The sequence below is a fragment of the Carcharhinus amblyrhynchos genome, chromosome 9 (assembly GCF_965287045.1).
Source record: "Carcharhinus amblyrhynchos chromosome 9, sCarAmb.v2.hapA, whole genome shotgun sequence".
NCBI lineage: Eukaryota > Metazoa > Chordata > Chondrichthyes > Carcharhiniformes > Carcharhinidae > Carcharhinus > Carcharhinus amblyrhynchos.
Genome location: NC_137332.1, coordinates 27,821,840 through 27,841,144, shown reverse-complemented (window position 1 = coordinate 27,841,144; position 19,305 = coordinate 27,821,840). Strand labels below are relative to the sequence as shown.

The window sequence follows — 19,305 nt, the reverse complement described above, 5'->3', positions numbered from 1 at the left end:
AATGCCCTATACATGTCCTTGTACATGAATCATAAGTTAACATGCAGGTACAACAATTAAATAGGAAGGTTGTGCAAAGGCTTGGTCTCCTTATTTGAGGAACATACATCCTTTGGAAGCAGTTCCAAGAAAGCTTCTTCCTGGACTGAAGGGTCACCTTGTATGGAAAGGTTGGGTCAATAATCATTGATATTTATAAGAACGAGGGGTTATTCTTCCCGAAACATACACGGGGGCTTGAAGCGTAGATATTGAGGGGATGTTCCCTCTTGTAAAGGAAATCTAGAACTGAGGTAGAGTTTAAGATAAAGGGATTGCCCATTTGAGATGGGGAGGAGAAGGCACTTCCTCTCAGCAGGTCATTAGTTTTTGGAATTATTTTCCAAAGACTAGAGCTTAAGCCATTTGATGTATTCAAGGTGGAATTAGACAGATCTTTGAGAGTCAAGGGATATGAAGGACAAGCAGGAAAAGAGTTACAGCTAAGTCAGGTCAGCCGTGAACTTATTTAATTGTTGAAGCAGATTTACTGCCAAATGACCTACTCCTATTTATGATCTAATGGGTGACATTGGTGCAGAATTTTCTACAATTCTTTGATCTTGATATAAAGAAACAAAATTGATTGCTAAATAGTTTTGAAATGCCAGTTAATTCCATTGAAGGGTCAATGACAAATGATCCAAAATCAAAACAAGCCCAAATTGGGTGCATGGAGGCAGCTTTAGAATGAATAGAAGAATGCATGAGAAACAAAAGAAGAGAAAATGGCAAAGAGTTACTACTCAACATTCCACAGCAGAATTGTGAATAAGGCTGTGGTTAGAGCAGCAAGTCCTTTAAAAGCTTAAAATAAAGAGCTTAATGAACAGCTGGGTTCATTACATTAGAATTTTGTTATTTTACCTCAAAATTAACAATCATTTGAACAGGTATTATTCATTAAAATGGTTCCAACTATCAGACTATTATTTCCCAAACTCAGAAGCAGCACTTTGCCCCCTCCAAAGCACAATGTGAATGATACAGGATTACTCACAGGATCTAAAGTAGACAGATGTTGATAGGTGTCTAACGTAGCTCTGAGCTCTGCAATCATTTTCATGAATTCCCAGTTTGGATTGCCAGTTTCATATTCCTGCAATAAATTAAAAATATTAAATCTTATACTTTTGGTTGCTAAAAGCATTTAATTTATTCAGAACCAACCTAGGCTCAATGTGCAATAAGTGTTACCTTCACGGTGTACTGCAGCAACTAGTCAAGCCTCCTTCAACAGTACCTTCCCAAACCCACACCATCTCTAGTACTTTAGAAAGACAAAGGCAGCAGATGCAGGAGAAAAGAACTACCTGCAAGTTCTCATCTTGACCACACACCACCCTGTCTTGGATATTACTGCTGTTCCTTCACTGTCACTGCATCAAAAATCTCAACTTCTTTCCCAACAGCACAGATTATCAGCAACTCATCACCATCTTCTAAAAAGGGCAATAAAATGCTGACCGTGTCAGTACGATCACATCCCATGAAAGAAAAAAAAGAGGACATTAACTAAATGAGTATTAAAACTGAGGCTCACAGAAAACTTTTGTCATGAAGAGACTGGATGGTTTCAAATATCATTTTGCAGATTTCATGTTTGAAGGTAGAACTTATTATGGTGCTGTTTATTAGTCAGACTTAAGGAAATGAGAAAGTGGTTGTGATAAAAAAATGGTTTGGAATCAAAGAAAATTTCCTGATGTAGGACTGAAATATCACAAGATGAATTTTGAAAAATTCACTTGCATAAATCAACTGGGATATTGTGCAGCCTGTATACTACAGAAATAGATCAGAGAATACAAGGTGGTATTTATTCTACCATGTCTGGATTTGTGAAAAAAGGTTTTTACCTGTCCACGTTTTTCTCTTATTTCTTGTAGCTGAGTTCGTCTATCTTCACGCTGCTTCCTCAGCCTTTCAGTTTCTCGTACACAGACTGACTTTCTTCCTGCAACATAATACCATGTCTGTTCACTACTAGATGATTACCAGTGACCTTAGCTCCAAAAATGTTCAGTTGATGTCAGCATGTGCAATATCGCTCAACTTAAACGAACACAAACAGCCATTGCAGCTGGTTTTGAAAGTTAGATACAATACCCAACTCCATGCCTCTTGACCTAAAAACAATTTTTGTACAGTTGTTCTGTTTACCACTTCAATTCACCCAGCTGGGTTTTTCCTTTGCATTACTACATTTATTATAGAAAGCAATGTAGCAGAAATGCCATTATGTTCAACATTGATGGAACACAATGGTTTTATTGCACAAGGCAATCCATAACTGTTGTATAACAAAAACATGCATCACTGAGTAATACACTCCACCTCAGCCATGTTCTGAAAACACTTAACCAGCATTGACTATCATTGTATTAAAATAAAATCAGTGCTGTGATCAAGACTGATCTATTCCTTTAGCCACTGCATATTCAAGATCCAGGAAAGCAACAACAAAAAAAGTATACTGGGAGAACATAGAATAAAATTTATTCAAGTGGTTGCAGTTGAAAATACTATAAGTGTGGCAAGCATTTGCACCTCAAAAAACTAAAATATTTTAGTTATTGTTACAACCCAACTGAATGAGGGCTTGAATATTACAACAATCAAGTGTTAATTAAAAAAAAAATCAGTCCTATGATATGTCCTTTACCTATGGAAATGTTCTTGTAGTTTACAGGTTCTACCTCTGGTGTTTTTGAATTGGGCACAATATGCATCTCCAATGTAGCCTGTGTTCTTGAACGAGTCGTGCGTGGTACTTAAAAAAAAACAGAATTTTAAATTTATATCTTCCATTCCCCTTCTGCAGAACTTTAAATCTTACAAGTCAAACCAAATAACCCAGTGAGCACTCACATTAACCTATAGTGAAAAGAAAACAGCATGCACCCACACGTGTCACCCAGATTACCAAATTATAGGAGCATTGACAGTGGATTTTTTTGATATGTGACACTGACTGCATTTAAATAAGATTTGAATCAGGAATCCTCCTAAAAAATTCAATTTTTTTGTTCAGGATTCATAGGATTAAAAGTGACCTAACATGCAATCTCAAGCATCTTAACACGATAGTTGTAATTATAAAGAATTGCTATGTAGTTCTCAAAGCATATAGTTGTCAACATCCGCAAGATAAAGGATAGGTCAGTTTCTTAAGAGTATGCCTTTTGACATTGAGTCAAATCGTATTTTATTCCCAAACTTCAGAACTGCACCAAAGTGACCCATACCCAGTACACTCTGCCACCCGTTAATGCCACTGTAAGCTAGCTATCATTAAAAAGGAGACCAATACCTTTTAATATTCTTCTTCCACAACATAGTACAGTTCAGAATTCAGGAAAAGGAACTCTGAGGACCTTGAGCAGTTTGACATAGAAAATGAGGTTATGCCCAGATGAATTGCATCCCAGGCTGCTGTGGGAGGCAAGGCAGGAAATTGCAGGGTCTCTGAGCAAACTTTAAATTTTGCTCTGGCTACAGGGGAAGTGTCAGAAGACTGGAGGGCAACTAATGTGGTTCCACTTTTCAAGAAGGATGGTAGAGATAAACCAGGGAATTACAGACTGGTGAGTTTCACATCAGTGATGAACAAACTATTGGAGAAAATTAATCTCCATTTGGAAAGGCATGGATTGGTTAGGGATAGTCAACATGGCTTTGTCAGAGAGAGGTCATGCCCAACAAATTTGATAGAACTTTTAGAAAAAGTGATCGTGTGGATGAGGGACGTGCAGTTACATAAGAACATAAGTAGGAGCAGGTGTAGGCCATCTAGCCCTTCGAGCCTGCCCCACCATTCAACAAGATCATGGCTGATCTGAAGTGGATCAGTTCCACTTTCCTGCTCTCTCCCCATAACCCTTAATTCCCTTGTCTATCAAAAACCTATCTACCCGTGACTTAAATATATTTAGCGAGGTAGCCTCCACCACTTCAACGGGCAGAGAATTCCAGAGATTCACCATCCTTCGAGTGAAGAAGTTCCTCCTCAATTCCGATCTAAACTGCAACCCCCCCCGCCCCCCACTTTGTCTTGAGGCTGTGCCCTCAAGTCCTGCTATCCTTTCTAAACGGGAAGAATCTCTTTACCTCTACCCTATCCATCCCCTTCATTATCTTAAGTCTCTGTAAGATCCCCCCTCATCCTTATAAACTCCAATGAGCACAGACCCATGTAGTTTATATAGATTTTAGCAAAGCCTTTGTCAAGGTCCCACACAGGAGACTGATTAAGAAGGTTGAAGTATGCAGAATTCAGGGAAACCTGGTAACGGATCCTAAATTGGCCTAATAACAGGACACAAAGATAGAAGGCTGTTTTAGTACTGGAGGCTGGTGTCCAGTGCCATACCACAAGATTCAGTGCTGGGTCCATTATTGTTATATAAATGATATAGATGATAATGTTTTGGGGGGCAGGGGGAGAAATAATAAGCAAGTTTGCAGATTACACCGAGATTGGTACTGTGATTAATAGGGAAGGAGGTAGTAGATTACAGGGAGATGAAGGTGGCAGAGCAGTGACAGATGGTACTTAACCTTAATAAGTTGTGCGAAGCGATGCACATGGAAGTAGTAACAAGACAAGGCAATGGCAGAATAGTAGGAAGCTGAGGAACAGATAGATCTTGGGAACTTATTCACAGATCCCTGTAGGTGTCAGAACAGATGAAAAGGGTAGTAAAGCAAGCAGTTGGGATGTTTGCTTTCATCAGTCATGGCACAGAATATAAAGCAAGGAGGTTATGGTGGAGCTGCACAGAATGTTAGTTAGGCCACAGTTGGAATATTGTGTACAGTTCTGGTCATCTCATCATAGGAAGCACCAAGGAAATTCACCAGGATGTTGCATTTGAGCTCCAAGGAAACTGGTTAGGCTTGGGTTATTTCCTTTAGAATAGGGAAGGCTGAGGGGGAGCTTGGTTGAGGCGTATAAGATTATGAAGGGTATGAATCAACTCCAAAGATTTATCTTGGGAAGAAAAGGATGTCACCCTATAACAGAAATATTCAAAGACGTGTGTTTGGAAGTGGGGAGGCGGGGGGCATTGGATTTCTGACACTGGTCACCTCCGTGTCAGAAATTGGTGCGGAACTGTACAATTTATTTAGATTCGAATTTGCATCGAATGAGCAGGCCCGGGACTTAAGTCTACCGGCCTGCTAGCATCTATCTCTCACCAGGAATGTTTCACTCCAACAGGATTTACAACATTCCTCACTAACAGGCAGCTGGCAGTCTGACCCCACTGGAGTGAAGGGGGACCCAACCGAGGTCCTCCAGGAGGTCAGGGGAAAGACTGCCCCACGAGCATGGTTAACTTGACAGTGCCAGTCTGGCCCCCTGGCACTGTCAAGGAGGCAGGGGTCCTGCTGCCACTCTGCTCTTGGCGGTGACAAAGGGAGGAAGGCCAGTGATTGGGACTGACCTGGACATGTCTGGGAGCCCAGCGATTGGATGGTGAAAGTGCAGTTGAAGGGACAGCAATGCAGGATTGTAAGGTTGGCCAGTGATGGAGTGGCCAGCAATGCAGGGCTACTGCTCGTGTGCTGATCTCTGCTCTGACAAATTGGTGCATACGCAGTGACCCGCTCACATTATGCTGCTGGCCCCTCCAGCGGGAATGGGCCTCACACATGGGTTTTTCACATGAATCTCGCCAGTGCACTTTGTAGTGCTCTGAGTATTGGAGATTCATTTTGAAAATTGTGCTTAAAAAAGTGGGGTTTACTCTAGTTTTTATACAAATTTGACAATTTCTTTTTAGGGAGAATCCACTCCTGGTTCTTAGAGGCTGGTCAGTCCAGAACTACTGTTAAAACCTATTGTCTACTAGACAACTCATATGCAATTTATTTGAAAGCCTAAAGTAATTTTAATGAGGAAAGAAGCTTATTAAAACAACCAGATCCAGTCACAATTTTCAAGAATCATTCTACTTATGTCAATCTAATGTAGCTTAACATTTTAAAAGCATTAGCAAAAATCAAAAATATTTCAAAAACTGTAGCTCGCATTTTTGAAAGTGTGTGTAGGTGAACTAGAGTGAGATTTGATGCAGAACAAGAGACCAAATACCACGTAATAAATGTGACAGAGCAAGGTTACCTGGAACATCATCAGAATCAGAATCAAGTACAGGTTCTGGAATATCAACATCAAATAAAAAGACAAAACAAGCTCCATTAGATTTCATACAACAAGGCTTCACCACCTGTCTTCCAACTGACTGTTTACCAACAGGCAAACATTTTTATTTAGGACGTAGCTTCCTTTAGAAAGCCTCCCATCATTTGAAGTTGAATCTTGCTTTCTCTGCAGAATTGGTGACAAGTGGCTGAGATGTGAAGGCAGAAGGCCCGAGTAGGGTCCCTCCTGCTTCTCCAAGAAAGGGGGGAGGGGGAAGAGAACCATTTGATGACTCCTCACCTGGTCATCATAACTCCATCACTCCACATTTTATTAAGTTTTGCTAATGCCTGTCCTAATGAAAATATTCAATGCACGAACAAAGGGCAATTTGGCTCATTCCTTCCATGCTTCACATCCAGCCTGTTCTACCAAAAGGTGGTTACAATGTCCGTTTAAATCGGAGGAAAAATTCTGCTAACTTTCTTTTCAACTCTCAAAGTAATCACAAACAGATTCCAACATTGAATATTACTTTGAGAGTCATTAGAAACTGCCTGTGAAGTTCAACTCACTTTCCTTAGCGACGCCATTTCTTGGTAGCGCTGATTCACGTCTTGGGACCTGAAGAAGAGAATTATTTTCCCAATATCCATTATGAATTTTTTGCAATGGGAGGGCAAAGTAAAAAAATTCATTTTTATGTCAAAAACAATAGTTTATGGTTAAAATTCCATGCAGAAATATTTTATGCTAGCCACAAAATAGGTTAAACAATAGCCTGTTTTCCTCATGATTAAGTTAGTTCATGAATAGAATGCAAATCAATCCATACCAGGATTGTGTTCACATTTAGCACCCGATTGGTTGAAAGAGAATTTGGAAAACCTTAGTTTGAATGATTGTGAGTGAAGCTCCAGTAAAGAGAAATTGAGTTACGTTGTCCTAGGTGTCATTCCTCGTCTCTTCTCACTGCCAAGGAGGCAGGGGTTCCGCTGCACTTTGCAGTGACAAAGGGATGGAGGCCAGTGATCGGGACTGACCCAAACATGTCCAGGAGCCCAGCAATCGAATGGTGGGAGTGCAGTTGGAGGGACAGCAATGTGGGATTGCGAGGCTGGCCAGTGATGGAATGGTCAGCAGTGCAGAGCTACTGCTCGTGTGCCGATCTCTGCTCTGACAAATTGGTACATACACGGTGACCCGCTCAGCACTACGTTGCCAGCCCCTCCAGTGGGAATAGGCCTTGCACATGGATTTTTCACGTGAATCTCGCCAGTGCACTTTGCAGTGCTCTGAGTATTCGAGATTCATTTTGAAAATTGTGCTTAAAGTGGGAGAACAGACCCAACAGCTGGTCAAGGGCCCAGACCCAGGACAGCCCTATTATTCTACGATGATTCCCTTTCTCTAGGCTGAGTGTGATAGGCAGGAGATCCCTGGGCCAGAAGACCTCCCAGTAACACAATAACAGTCTGGATGCATGTTGCAACAGGTGGCTATGCGATCATCCAGAGAAACTGATTGCAGTGTCAGAAAAAGCTTAATCATCAAGGTGTGTAACATTTTTGGAGATGGATCTAGGAGGTAGGAAGGGAAAGAGTGTGAAGTGACCAGAAAATAGGTTATACGCGTACCAATCTGTCAGAGCAGAGATTGGCACACGAGCAGTAGCTCTGCACTAAAAGCAGCTCAGCTAGTCTCCCTTCCCCCAAAGCCCTGCAAATTTATTCAGGTATTTTCCAGATCCCTAATAAATCTATCTCCACCACACTCAGGTCATATATTCCAGGTTATAATCTCTTACTGCACAAAAAGCTTTCCTTCATGTCACAGCTAGATTTTTGTCAAACACCTTAAAAGCAACACCCTCTGACTATCAATAGAAAAAGTACCTCCATCTACTCTTCAAGATTTTGATCACATCTTCTTTTAATCTTTTCCTCCAAGACAAACAGTCCGATCTTTGCTAATCTACCCATGCAACTCGTCTCACATGCCCAGAAAAATTCTTGCAAATCTTTACTGCGCCTTCTCTGATGCCTACACATCCTCTTTGATGTTCAGGAGTTTGGCACGATACTCTGGTGAGGACAAACCAATGTTTCAGGTTCACTATAAACACACTTGCTTCTGTATTCTATGCCCATAACGTCCAGGACCTCTTCTGCCATCTTCAGTGATTTTTGCTCATAATACCACCGGGTCTCTTTGTTCCTGCACATTCTTTAAAATTGTATCCATAATATTTTCTTTCCTCATTCTCCCTATGAAAGTGAATCACTTTTCAGCCTGTCCCTCCAGCCTATGTTCTCTTGAAGAAAATCACTATCCTCCTCAGTTCACAATACTTCCAAGTTCAGGGCCAGTTATATTCCCATTAATACAGATGAAAAACAGGTGGCTCCTAAATAGATACCTAGGACATCGCAGTAACTAACTTCCTTCAGTCCAATAAACAAACTATTCACTACTGTTCCTCATTGCTTGGCCAATTTTGTATTCATACCATCACTGTCCTTTTTATTCAAAATGTTTTAAAACTATGTTAAAACAGTAATGGGCAGCACAGTGGCAAGAACTGCTGCCTCTTAGCACCAGGGACCCAGGTTCAATTCTGGCCTTGGGTGACTGTGGAATTTGCACACATTCTCCCTGTGCTCTGGTTTCTTCCCACAGTCCAAAGATGTGCAGGTTAGGTTGATTGGCCATGCTAAACTGACCACAGTGTCAGGGGATTAATGGTAAATGTGTGCGGTTAGTGCCAACTCAATGGGCTGAATAGCCTCCTTTTGCAGTGCAGGGGTTCTATAATAAGTGGCACTCCAAATGTTTCTCCCCAGAATAAAATTAACTTGGATAAACGTAGATGAATTAAGAAAAGCCAGCATAATTTAAGAGTAAATTATACTTAACCAATTTGATTTAGTTTTTTGATGAGGGTAATACGAGTGGCATGGGAAATTGAGCAAAGGTGGGTAAAAGGAGGTCAAAGTATGGATCAGCCATGATCTACTTAAATGGGATAGTGATTGCAGGAGGTTGGGGGGAGCGGGTGAAGAGAAAAGAGACTTGTACTCCTATGTACTTCACAACTTTTGCATTTGCTCAGTGCTGACTTTGCACTTCTTTCCATTTTTGGAGAAGGTATTAGTCATCAGTAAACATAAATAGAGAATGACAACTTTAAAACTTACCCTTGAGTTTCTTCTTGGCAGGTTCGAAGGTGGCATCTTCTCTACTAAGTGAGGATTTAACAATAATAAGCTTTCAATGTCAATCTAAAGGCAAGAGAAATAAACGCAGAACTAATTTGTGTCAACATTAGAAACTTTGCTAAACACATTAAAAAAGATTGTCGCTTCTTAAAAAAAAGAACAGATCAACAGCTGCTTTGCAAGTGCAAGTGAAACACATTTAGAAGATCAATCTTAAATCAAAACCAATATTAAGATATTTTAGCTTATCCTTTTACCACCAGCAGAAATGATTTGCACATTGAAACTATGAAAGAACCTGAAAATTCATGTTGTGCATGAGGTTAGGGTAACTTTTATGGGGATTTGAATTAAATCCAAAAAATGATGTGATTGTTTCCCCTCATCGGCAAGGCTCCCACATGAAGTGACTTCGGACATCCTCAACAGGTACAGCCCACACATTAAACTGCCCTTAGTTTGGTACTAAACTGATCACACAGATGTAATAGAACAGTTAACTTGCAGCTTTTTCCACTGGTCTAGCCTTTGATTAAGTGATTTATATTCCAAGTATAAAATAAAGCTCACCTCTCCATGCTAGATCTAGTAACATGCTACGAGGCAGGAATGCTACCCCTAGGTTGCAATGATAACATAGCTGCATTTTACATTCAGTTTGAAGGGGAGAAGATCAAGGCTAGCGTTTTTAGAAGGATACAAACTGGTTGAAGTGAATTGGGAAATTAGGTGAAAGAATAGGCAAGAAGAGATGCAGAGGACAATAAAGTAGTTATGGGCCCGCATTTGGCCCATATACCTCTATATCCATCGTATCCATGTAACTATCCAAATGCTTTTTAAACGACAAAATTGTACTCGCCTCTACTGCTACCTCTGACAACTCGTTCCAGACACTCACCACCCTGTGTGAAAAAAATTGTCCTCTGGACACTTTTGTATCTCTCCTGTCTCATCTGAAACCTATGCCCTCTAGTTTTAGACTCTCCTACTTTTGGGAAAAGATATTGACTATCTAGCTGATCTGTGCCCCTCATTATTTTAGACCGCTATAAGATCACCCCTCAGCCTCCTACGCTCCAGAGAAAAAGGTCCCAGTCTATCCAGCCTCTTCTTATAACTCAATCCATCAAGTCCTAGTAGCATCCTAGTAAATCTTTTCTGCACTCTTTCTATAATAGGGTGACCAGAATTGCACACGCTACTCCAAGTGTGGCCGTACCAATGTTTTGTACGGCTTCAAGACATTTCAACTCCTGTATTCAATGTTCTGACCAATGAAACCAAGCGTGCCCAATGCCTTCTTCGCGACTCTGTCCATCTGTGACTCCGTCCATCTGTGACTCCACTTTCAAGGAGCTATGAACATGTACCCCTAGATCTCTTTGTTCTGTAACTCTCCCCAATGCCCTACCATTAGCTGAGTAAGTCCTGCCCTGGTTCAATCTACCAAAATGCATCACCTTTCATTTGTCTAAATTAAACTGATCTGCCATTCGTCAGCCCACTGGCCCAATTGATCAAAATCCTGTTGCAATCTGAGGTAACCTTCTTCACTGTCCATATGCCACCAATTGTGGTGTCATCTGCAAACTTACTAACCATGCCTCTTATATTCTCATCCAAATTATTAATATAAATGACAAACAACAGTGGACCCAGCACTGATCCCCGAGGCACATAGCTAGTTACAGGCCTCCAGTTTGAAAAACAACTTCTGGCTTCTGTCAAGAAGCCAATTTTGTATTTATTTAGATACCTCACCCTGGATTCCGTGAGATGTAACCTTATGCAACAACCTACCATATAGTACCTTTTCAAAGGCCTTGCTAAATTCCATGTAGACAACATCAATTGCACTGTCCTCATCTACCTTTTTGGTTACCCCTTCAAAAAAAACTCAGTCAAGTTTGAGAGACATGATTTTCCACTCAAAGTCATGCTGACTGTCCCTTATCAGTCCTTGCGTCTCTAAATGCCTGTACAACCTGTCTCTCAAAAATACCTTCAACAACTTACCCACCACAAATGTTAGGCTTACTGGTCTGTGGTTCCCAGGCTTTTCCCTGCAGCCCTTTTTAAACAAAGGCACAACATTTGCCACCTTCCAATCTTCAGGCACCTCACCCATGACAATTGGTGATTCAAATATCTCGGCTAGGGGACCTGCAATTTTCTTCCTAGCCTCCTATAGTGTCCTGGGATACACTTCATCAGGTCCAGGGATTTATCTACCTTGATGCACTTTAAGATTTCCAGCACAACCTTCTCTGTAATATGTACACTCCTCAAAACATTGAGGAGAGTTATTTCATAACAATACATTCCAGTGAGAACAAAATGCTCCAGGGAATGTTGTACCTTAAGTTCTGAAAATTAGTGACAGGTCAGAAGATTGGACTGAAAATAAAAACAAAGAATGATGGAAAACAGCTACAAATAATTAGGTGAGTGTTGTCCTTTAAAGTGAAAGAGCATCTAGGGAATTACTAATGGAAAAGGCAGATGATTTGAACAGATATTTTGTGTTTGTCTTCACCTTGGAAGACACAGATAACATCCGAGAAATAATTAATCAAGAGATGAAAGAGAAGGAGGAATTAACAACCAGCCAGGAAAGGGTACTGAAAAAATTAGAACTGAAGATGGTGGACTTCCTCCTAGTGTCTTAAAATCAGTCACTGTGGATATAGTAGATCCATCACTTTTAAATCTTCCAAAATTCTGGAAAGATCCCATCAGACAGGAAAATAGCAAATGTAACTTCTGTATTCAAGAGAGGAGGAAAAGTTGGCCTTGTAGCCATCGGAATTTAGAAGGAAAGGCAGTCTTACTGAAACATTCAAGATCCGAAAGGGATTTGACAGGGTAGATGCTGAAAGGGTATTCCCATTTGATGCAGATAATAGAACAGGTTGGGGGAGGGGAGTTCAAAGAGCCGAATGGCCTACTGTTGCTCATTTGTATATACGTATGTTCATATTGAATAAACCCTGTTTCCAGATCTGTCAAATTTGGGGTAGATTTGTACAGTATTTGTCAAATGCAACCTTTAAATCATGAAGAACCACATTTTGCAGTGAACAGGAACAAATCTGAAGCCAGAACCTCATTGCCTTGGCTGAATAAGATAGTACAGCAACACTCTCTAGGCTATATGTGTGTATGGTCAAAATGGAATAAACTAATTTCAGTTGGTACTTGGTTTTTATAAGTGGTACTTTTTTTGTTCTGTAAAGATATCACAATCTGGCAATAGGGATTGGTTTTCATATTTTCTAGCTAAACAAATAAGCTTCTTCAGACCACCAACCAATGTGAGTCCAATATAGGCAGAGACAGGAAATAATGCAGAAAGGGAAATAGCGGAGAAACCGAACAACTACTTTATGTCTATCTTCAGAGGAAGATATAGGAAATCTTCTTGAAATACGAGGGAACCAAGGGACTTGTGAAAATTAGGAACTGTAAGGAAATACATTGGGCTAAAATTTGATAAATCCTCTGGACCAGGTGAACTACATCCAGAATATTGAAGGTGACCATAGATATTGTGGATGAATTGCTGGTTATCTTCCAAACATCTTCTGAATTCTGGACAGATGATGCGCACAGACAAGAAAATAGCAAATATAATTTAAGAAAGGAGGGAGAAAATGGAGAACTACAGACCCATTAACATCAGTAATAGGAAAATGTCAGAATCTATTATAAAAGGGTGTGATAACTGGACACTTGGGAAAAATGATATGATTGGGCACAGCCAATATGGATTTGAGAGAGGAAATCGTGTTTGATAACCTAATGGACATTTTTGAGGATGTCACTTGCAGAATAGACAAAAGGAGAACCAATGTGGAAGTGATATTTTGCCTTTTGATAAGGTCCCATACAGGAGATTAGTAAATAAAATTAGAATACACGGGATTGGGGGTAATACCAGTTTGGATTGAGGATCAGTTAACAGGCAGAAAACAGTAGAACTGAAGAGCTTGTTCAAAGGATGGCAGTTTGTTACTAGTGGGTACTGTAAGGTTCAGTGCTGAGACCACAGTTGCTCACAATCTATACAAATCATTTGGTTGTCCAAACCAATTGTAATATTTTTAAATTTGTTGATGGGTACTAAACTAGGTGGGAATACAAATTATGAGGAAAATGCAAGGAGGCTTCAAGGAGATTTGGACTGGCTAAGTGAACAGGCAAGAACATGGCCGACAAAATGTGTGAAGTTGTCCACTTGGGTAGAAAAAACAGAAAGGCAGAGTTGATGTCCAAAGGGTCCTTGTTCACGAATCACTAAAAGCTAGAATGCAGGTTTTGCAGGCAATTAGGGAGGCAAATGGTATGCTTGCCTTTCCAGGGGAGACCACATGCAGAGTAGTCTGTGCAGTTTTGGTCCCCTTATGTGAGGAAGGATGTTCTTTTTCTAAAGGAAGTACAGAGAAGGTTTACCAGATTGATTCCCGGGATGGCAGGAGTAAGCTAATCAAATCAACTGAGGGACAAATTAAAAAGGGGCAGCAGGCCCAAAGAGAAAGGAATTGCCCAAAAATTTTCTTTGCTTTTTTTAAATTAAAACATCAAACTAAAAAATGTGGTTAAAGAGGTCATTAATACCCACCAGCCCCTGCGGTGTCCAACAAGCACAGAAGGCAGTCAAGACCAAAACAATGAAAGTTTTCAAGAAGCAGTTAAATATGGGACTTGAGGTGAAGGCAATCAAAATAAAGACATCTATGTCAGACTCCTACTCAGTCTTTAACACCATTATTCCTGAGACTCACCTCAAACTCTGAGGCCTGGGGTTCAGCTCCTCCCTCTGCATCCTAAATTTTCAAACCCACTGACCGCAGTCAGTAAGAATGAACACCACCACCTCCATGATCATTCTCGACACCAGTGCTCCTTAAGGCTGTGTCCTCAGCCCCTTATATACTCTTTATACACCCACAGCCGTGGCCAAATTTCCCTCCACCTCAATTTAAGTTTGCTGATGACACCACCCTTGTTGGTCAGATCTCAAACAATGGCAAAACACAATACAGAGATAGAGAATCTGGTGAACTGGTGTGACGACAATAATCTCCCTCAATGTTAACAAAATGAAGATAGTTATTGACTTCAGGAAGTGTAGTGGAGGGCATGCTGCTGTCTACATCAATGGGGACGAAGCAGAAATGGTCAAGAGCTTCAGGGTTTTAGGTGTCCAGATCACCATGTCCTGAACCCTCCACGCAGCCGCTATAGTTAAGAAAGCCCACCAACGTCTCCACTTTCTCAGGAGACTAAGGAAATTGGGCATGTCCACTACAACTCTTAACTTCAACAGATGCACAATAGCAAGCATTCATTTTGGTTTTTATCACAGCTTGGTATGGGTCTTGCTCTGTCCAAGACTAAGAAACTACAAAGTACCATGAACTAAATCCCAGTCCATCACTCAGACCAGTTTCTCATCCATTGTTACTGTCTACACTTCCCACTGCCTCCAAAAAGCGGCCAGTATTATTAAAAGGACCCTACGCACTCCAGACATACTCTCTTTCATCAAGAGAGCTATACAGTTATCTGAAGACACATAACAACTGACTCATGAACAGCTTCTTCCCTGCTGCCATCAGACTTTTGAATGGGTTGCATTAAGGTGATCTTTCTTTGCACTCTAGCTATGACTGTAACACTACATTCTACACACTCTCCTTTCCTACGTACGGTATGTTTTGTTTCTTGAGTGCCATACAGACATTCATTCAATGTATACCAATACATGTGACAGTGATGACTTAAATCAAAGGACATGTCCAGCAAGAAGCTTTTTGATGGCCAGGGACATACTCTACACTTTCACTATGTCTTTAATGTCAAGTAGTGCAAAAGAACTACTGTTGGTACTTTAGCTGGCCATTTCCATGGTTGCAGAATGGGGCAGCAGATTTTTCAGAATTTGAAAGGCAACAGCTATTCATTGCGATAGCCGTCAAAATAGGTTGAGGAGTTCTGATAAATTAAGCCTTAATTGTTTGAATGTCAGCTGAATTGTTTCGTAAAACAGTGGTTCCCAATCTTTCCAGTAACATGCCACTCTCCAATTAGACAAAATTCCATGGCACACCCACATCTGTTCAGCTGAATCGATTGCGCATGTCACATTTACTTACTCCAGTGGTTTGTAGCATACAATTGAATTGAATTCAATGGATCAAAGCAAAACATAAATTTGAGTAAATAACAACTTGTCAGGTTAGTGGGAAACCTGGGGCTGCCAGTGCACACTGAGCCTTTTGATCTAGGGGAGGAACTGATGAGGACCATCTTGATCTACTGATAAGCACTCCCTCCTGTTGGTTTTTACGTATGCCAGCTCACACAGGAATGATGTCAGAAATGGCAGGAGTACAGCAGTAGCCTGGCCAGAGATTTTTGGCTGAATGAATTTCCAACACATATTTAAGACACCTCTCCAAACTTCAGCTTCATTGCATGATCCATCCGTAGCTCTGCAGCTTCCCATCCACTGACTCTGTTTACACTTTCCACTACCTCAGAAAAGTGGCCAGCATAATCAGGGACCCGCGCACCCCGGACATTCTCTCTTCCACCTTCTTCCGTCGGGAAAAAGGTACAAAAATACGAGGTCACGTAGCAACCAACTCAAGGACACCTTCTTCCCTGCAGGCCTCAGACTTTTGAGTGGACCTACCTCACATTAAGGTGATCTTTCTCTATACTCTAGCTCTGACTGTAACACTACATTCTGCACTCTCGTTTCCTTCTCTATGAATGGTATGCTATGTCTGTATAGCATGCAAGAAACAATACTTTTCATGTATATTAATACATGTGACAATCAAATCAAATATTCCATTTTCTTTTAATGCCAGCTTTTGTGATGAAGCAGAAGTGAACTAAAACGGATCACATATCCAGTCTGAATCTTCCATATCTGTAGAGGGGAAGTAGCACTCAAACTTCTCTTGCAGCATATTGGAGATGTTGGGATATGGGACTATGCACCTTGATAGCTGCATCTGCCACTGACAATGTTGGTGTTCTCAAGTGAACAATATATAGACAAACTAAAATAAACAAATTTTAGTTGGTACTTGATCTTACATGTGCCACAGGAGTTTTTTTTTGGGAATATGATTGTTTCAAAATCAGACCTGGCCTTGAATTGGTCAGAAGTTGATATGCAACACAAGCACAAATAGACTGTGATAGACAACTTCCATTCTAATACCTTACTAGATATAGCTTGAATTCAAATGGCAAAGATTTGATATTTACTCAGAAAATTTTGGACTAGACCTGTGAGGGACAACCTAGGCTAGCGAGGGAGCGACATGAATGACCTTCAGATTAAAAATTAGACCCGTTCACTAAACGTGACCCCTTATGTGCCAAATATTTTGAGAGTTATAGAAAATGCTTAATCATTTATTAATAGTTAACTCAACGTCAAATGGTAAAAACAAAAAGAAAACGTTTACGGTTTAGACACACGGCTCTCACTGTCAATGTTGTGTGCAATCAGCATACAACTCACTTCACTTGCCCTTGCTTTATGCACATATCACTTCAGTCATACCAATAGGAAAAAAAGGATGAAAATCAGCAAAAATGGCAAATTTGTGCCTAGACAATAGTCAACAAAACGTCTCGTGGGCTGCATGTTGTCCACCACTGGACTAGACCATCACAATCTTTTAACTAAAATGTTGCTCAAAATATAAATTTCAACAAAAGATCTCCTTACCTCCTTGGCCTTACTTACTGTGTCTTCTTGCCACTCAGCTCTTACACAAGATTTATCAGTAAACAATTCAGTTATACTTGCATCTTGTATCATTCCTATGAAGAAGTAAATCAAGCAAAACAAATTCAGATAAACTACAACATTATGAGGAAAGCTAAATACACCCCTTGGCCCAACATTTGATGAGAATGCCATCTCTCCCCACTGGGGAGAATTTGCCCATGCCCTTCAATTTATCCCTCAAAGCCCAGATTATAGAAACGCCTTTATATATGCAATTGAAACTAAGTGGGTTGTTTTTAAGATGTACACAGGATCATTTTTCCAAACTGAAACACTATACAAACTTGAGCTATCTGCAAGTATACATTCTCTATGTGCAAAAATGAATTGGTAAATGCCCGGCAGCACCTTGCTGCAGAAGTGCAGAAAATATGGTTCACAATTCAAAGGCAGCTTTACTTTAAAAAAAATATAAATGCTGGTATCAAACCAACTAGCTGTATTAGTGTCATGCCTGCGCAAATAAATCCAGTTTTATGCCAAATTCCTTCATATGGAATTGAAACAAACATAATGGACAAATGTGCTTCACTTGTGAAAGTATTGAGACAAAGACAAGTGAACTCTACAGCGACCTGAAGTACAAATAGATGTCTACTGTTTCCCTCAAATTTCTTGGGCTACAAGAAAATCAGCAGTGAAATTACTGTATGCCCCATAAAGTGAATTTGACCAAGTATCGATTGTGATATTGCACACCAGTATTTTCATTTAGTTTGATGTAAATATCATGGCAGTTAACTTGATTTGATTTCATAATCAAAGTCCTATAATGAAAACATAGGATCAGACAATAGGAGCAGGTTCAGGCCATTTGGTCCTTCGAGCCTCTTCCACCATTCATTATGATTGTGGCTGATTATCCAACTCAAAAGCCTAATCCCACCTTACCCCTCCTCCCATATCCTTTGATTCCCTTCGCCCCAAGTACTACATCTAACTGCTTCTTGAAAAACAAAATGATTTGGCCTCAATTACTTTCCACGGTAGTGAATTCCACAGGTTGGTCGCTATATACAACGAAAATTTATCAACAGCTTCATAATCACGTCATTATGCCATTTACTGCAGCACCGCTTCACCATTGCGGATTTCAAATCGAGATTATGTGCAGAATATACATACAGAATAAAGAGGCTTACAGTAACACTGCAAAGAAGTTAGTGAAAAACCCCTAGTCGCCACACCCTGGTGCCTGTTCGAGTACACTGAGGAAGAATTAGCATGGCCAATGCACCTAATCAGCAAGTCTTTGGACTGTGGGAGGAAACCCATGCAGACACAGGGGAAAACATGCAGACAGTTACCCAAGCATGTAATTGAACCCAGGTCCCTAGCACTGTGCTACCATGCCATCCTAGAGTATATACTAGTCATATCTGTCCCTGGTAGAAGTAAATATTTTTGTAGAATTAAGCCAGTAATTTAATCCAAATTGGTATCAAGTCAAAGCCCAAAAAGCCACTTGTAGTTTCCTGACAATATTTGCATATTATATACATAAAGTTTACAAAAAACAATGTAGTTCCATTGCTTAGGAATAATGCATTAAAATATTGCATGAAAAGCAAGAGAGTACGTGATGTGATTAACACAATTCTGGAGTCCAGGAGGTCAACTAAAAGCAATATTTATTTTGAAAAATGGTACATCTGTTTTACATGTGTAAATGTCCTTCAAATTGCATTTCAGTCAGGCTGCAATCCATGAGGCTTACTGAAATGTGCACATATTATAACTATAACTCAGTTTACATACACGTGTTAGGAAAGTTGACGTAATATCCTATTTTGAAGAGCTTTGCTTAAGCAACTCAATCCATAGGATATACCCTAAAATCTGAACAGAGAATCTTTGAACATAACTAAAATTTGTGAATTTTGACATTTTAAAAGTTTACTATCTTCATATCTGACATTCTAGAGAGACACTTACCAAAATTTCAAAAGTGCTTGAGCTATTCTAGCTGATGTCCGAAAAAAAAACTCAAGGAAATGCATTCAGCTTGCCTTACAAGATGATGGATGAGAAATGCAGACTGACAACACAGCTCACAATCTTCAAACCATCACGAG

The 19,305-nt window shown here is 40.2% G+C and overlaps 1 protein-coding gene across 1 annotated transcript in view; it reads right to left on the bottom strand.

Moving 5' to 3' along the window:
* kif2c (kinesin family member 2C) overlaps positions 1-19,305 on the bottom strand; it is an 87,135-nt gene that overhangs the window by 51,057 nt on the left and 16,773 nt on the right. Inside the window, exons 2-7 of the mRNA XM_080196541.1 lie at positions 17,168-17,262; positions 9,388-9,471; positions 6,766-6,814; positions 2,705-2,812; positions 1,899-1,996; positions 1,040-1,138 (exon numbers count right to left, since the gene is read on the bottom strand). Coding sequence (XP_080052667.1) covers positions 1,040-1,138; positions 1,899-1,996; positions 2,705-2,812; positions 6,766-6,814; positions 9,388-9,471; positions 17,168-17,262 — 533 coding nt within the window. The remainder of the gene's footprint in view (positions 1-1,039; positions 1,139-1,898; positions 1,997-2,704; positions 2,813-6,765; positions 6,815-9,387; positions 9,472-17,167; positions 17,263-19,305) is intronic.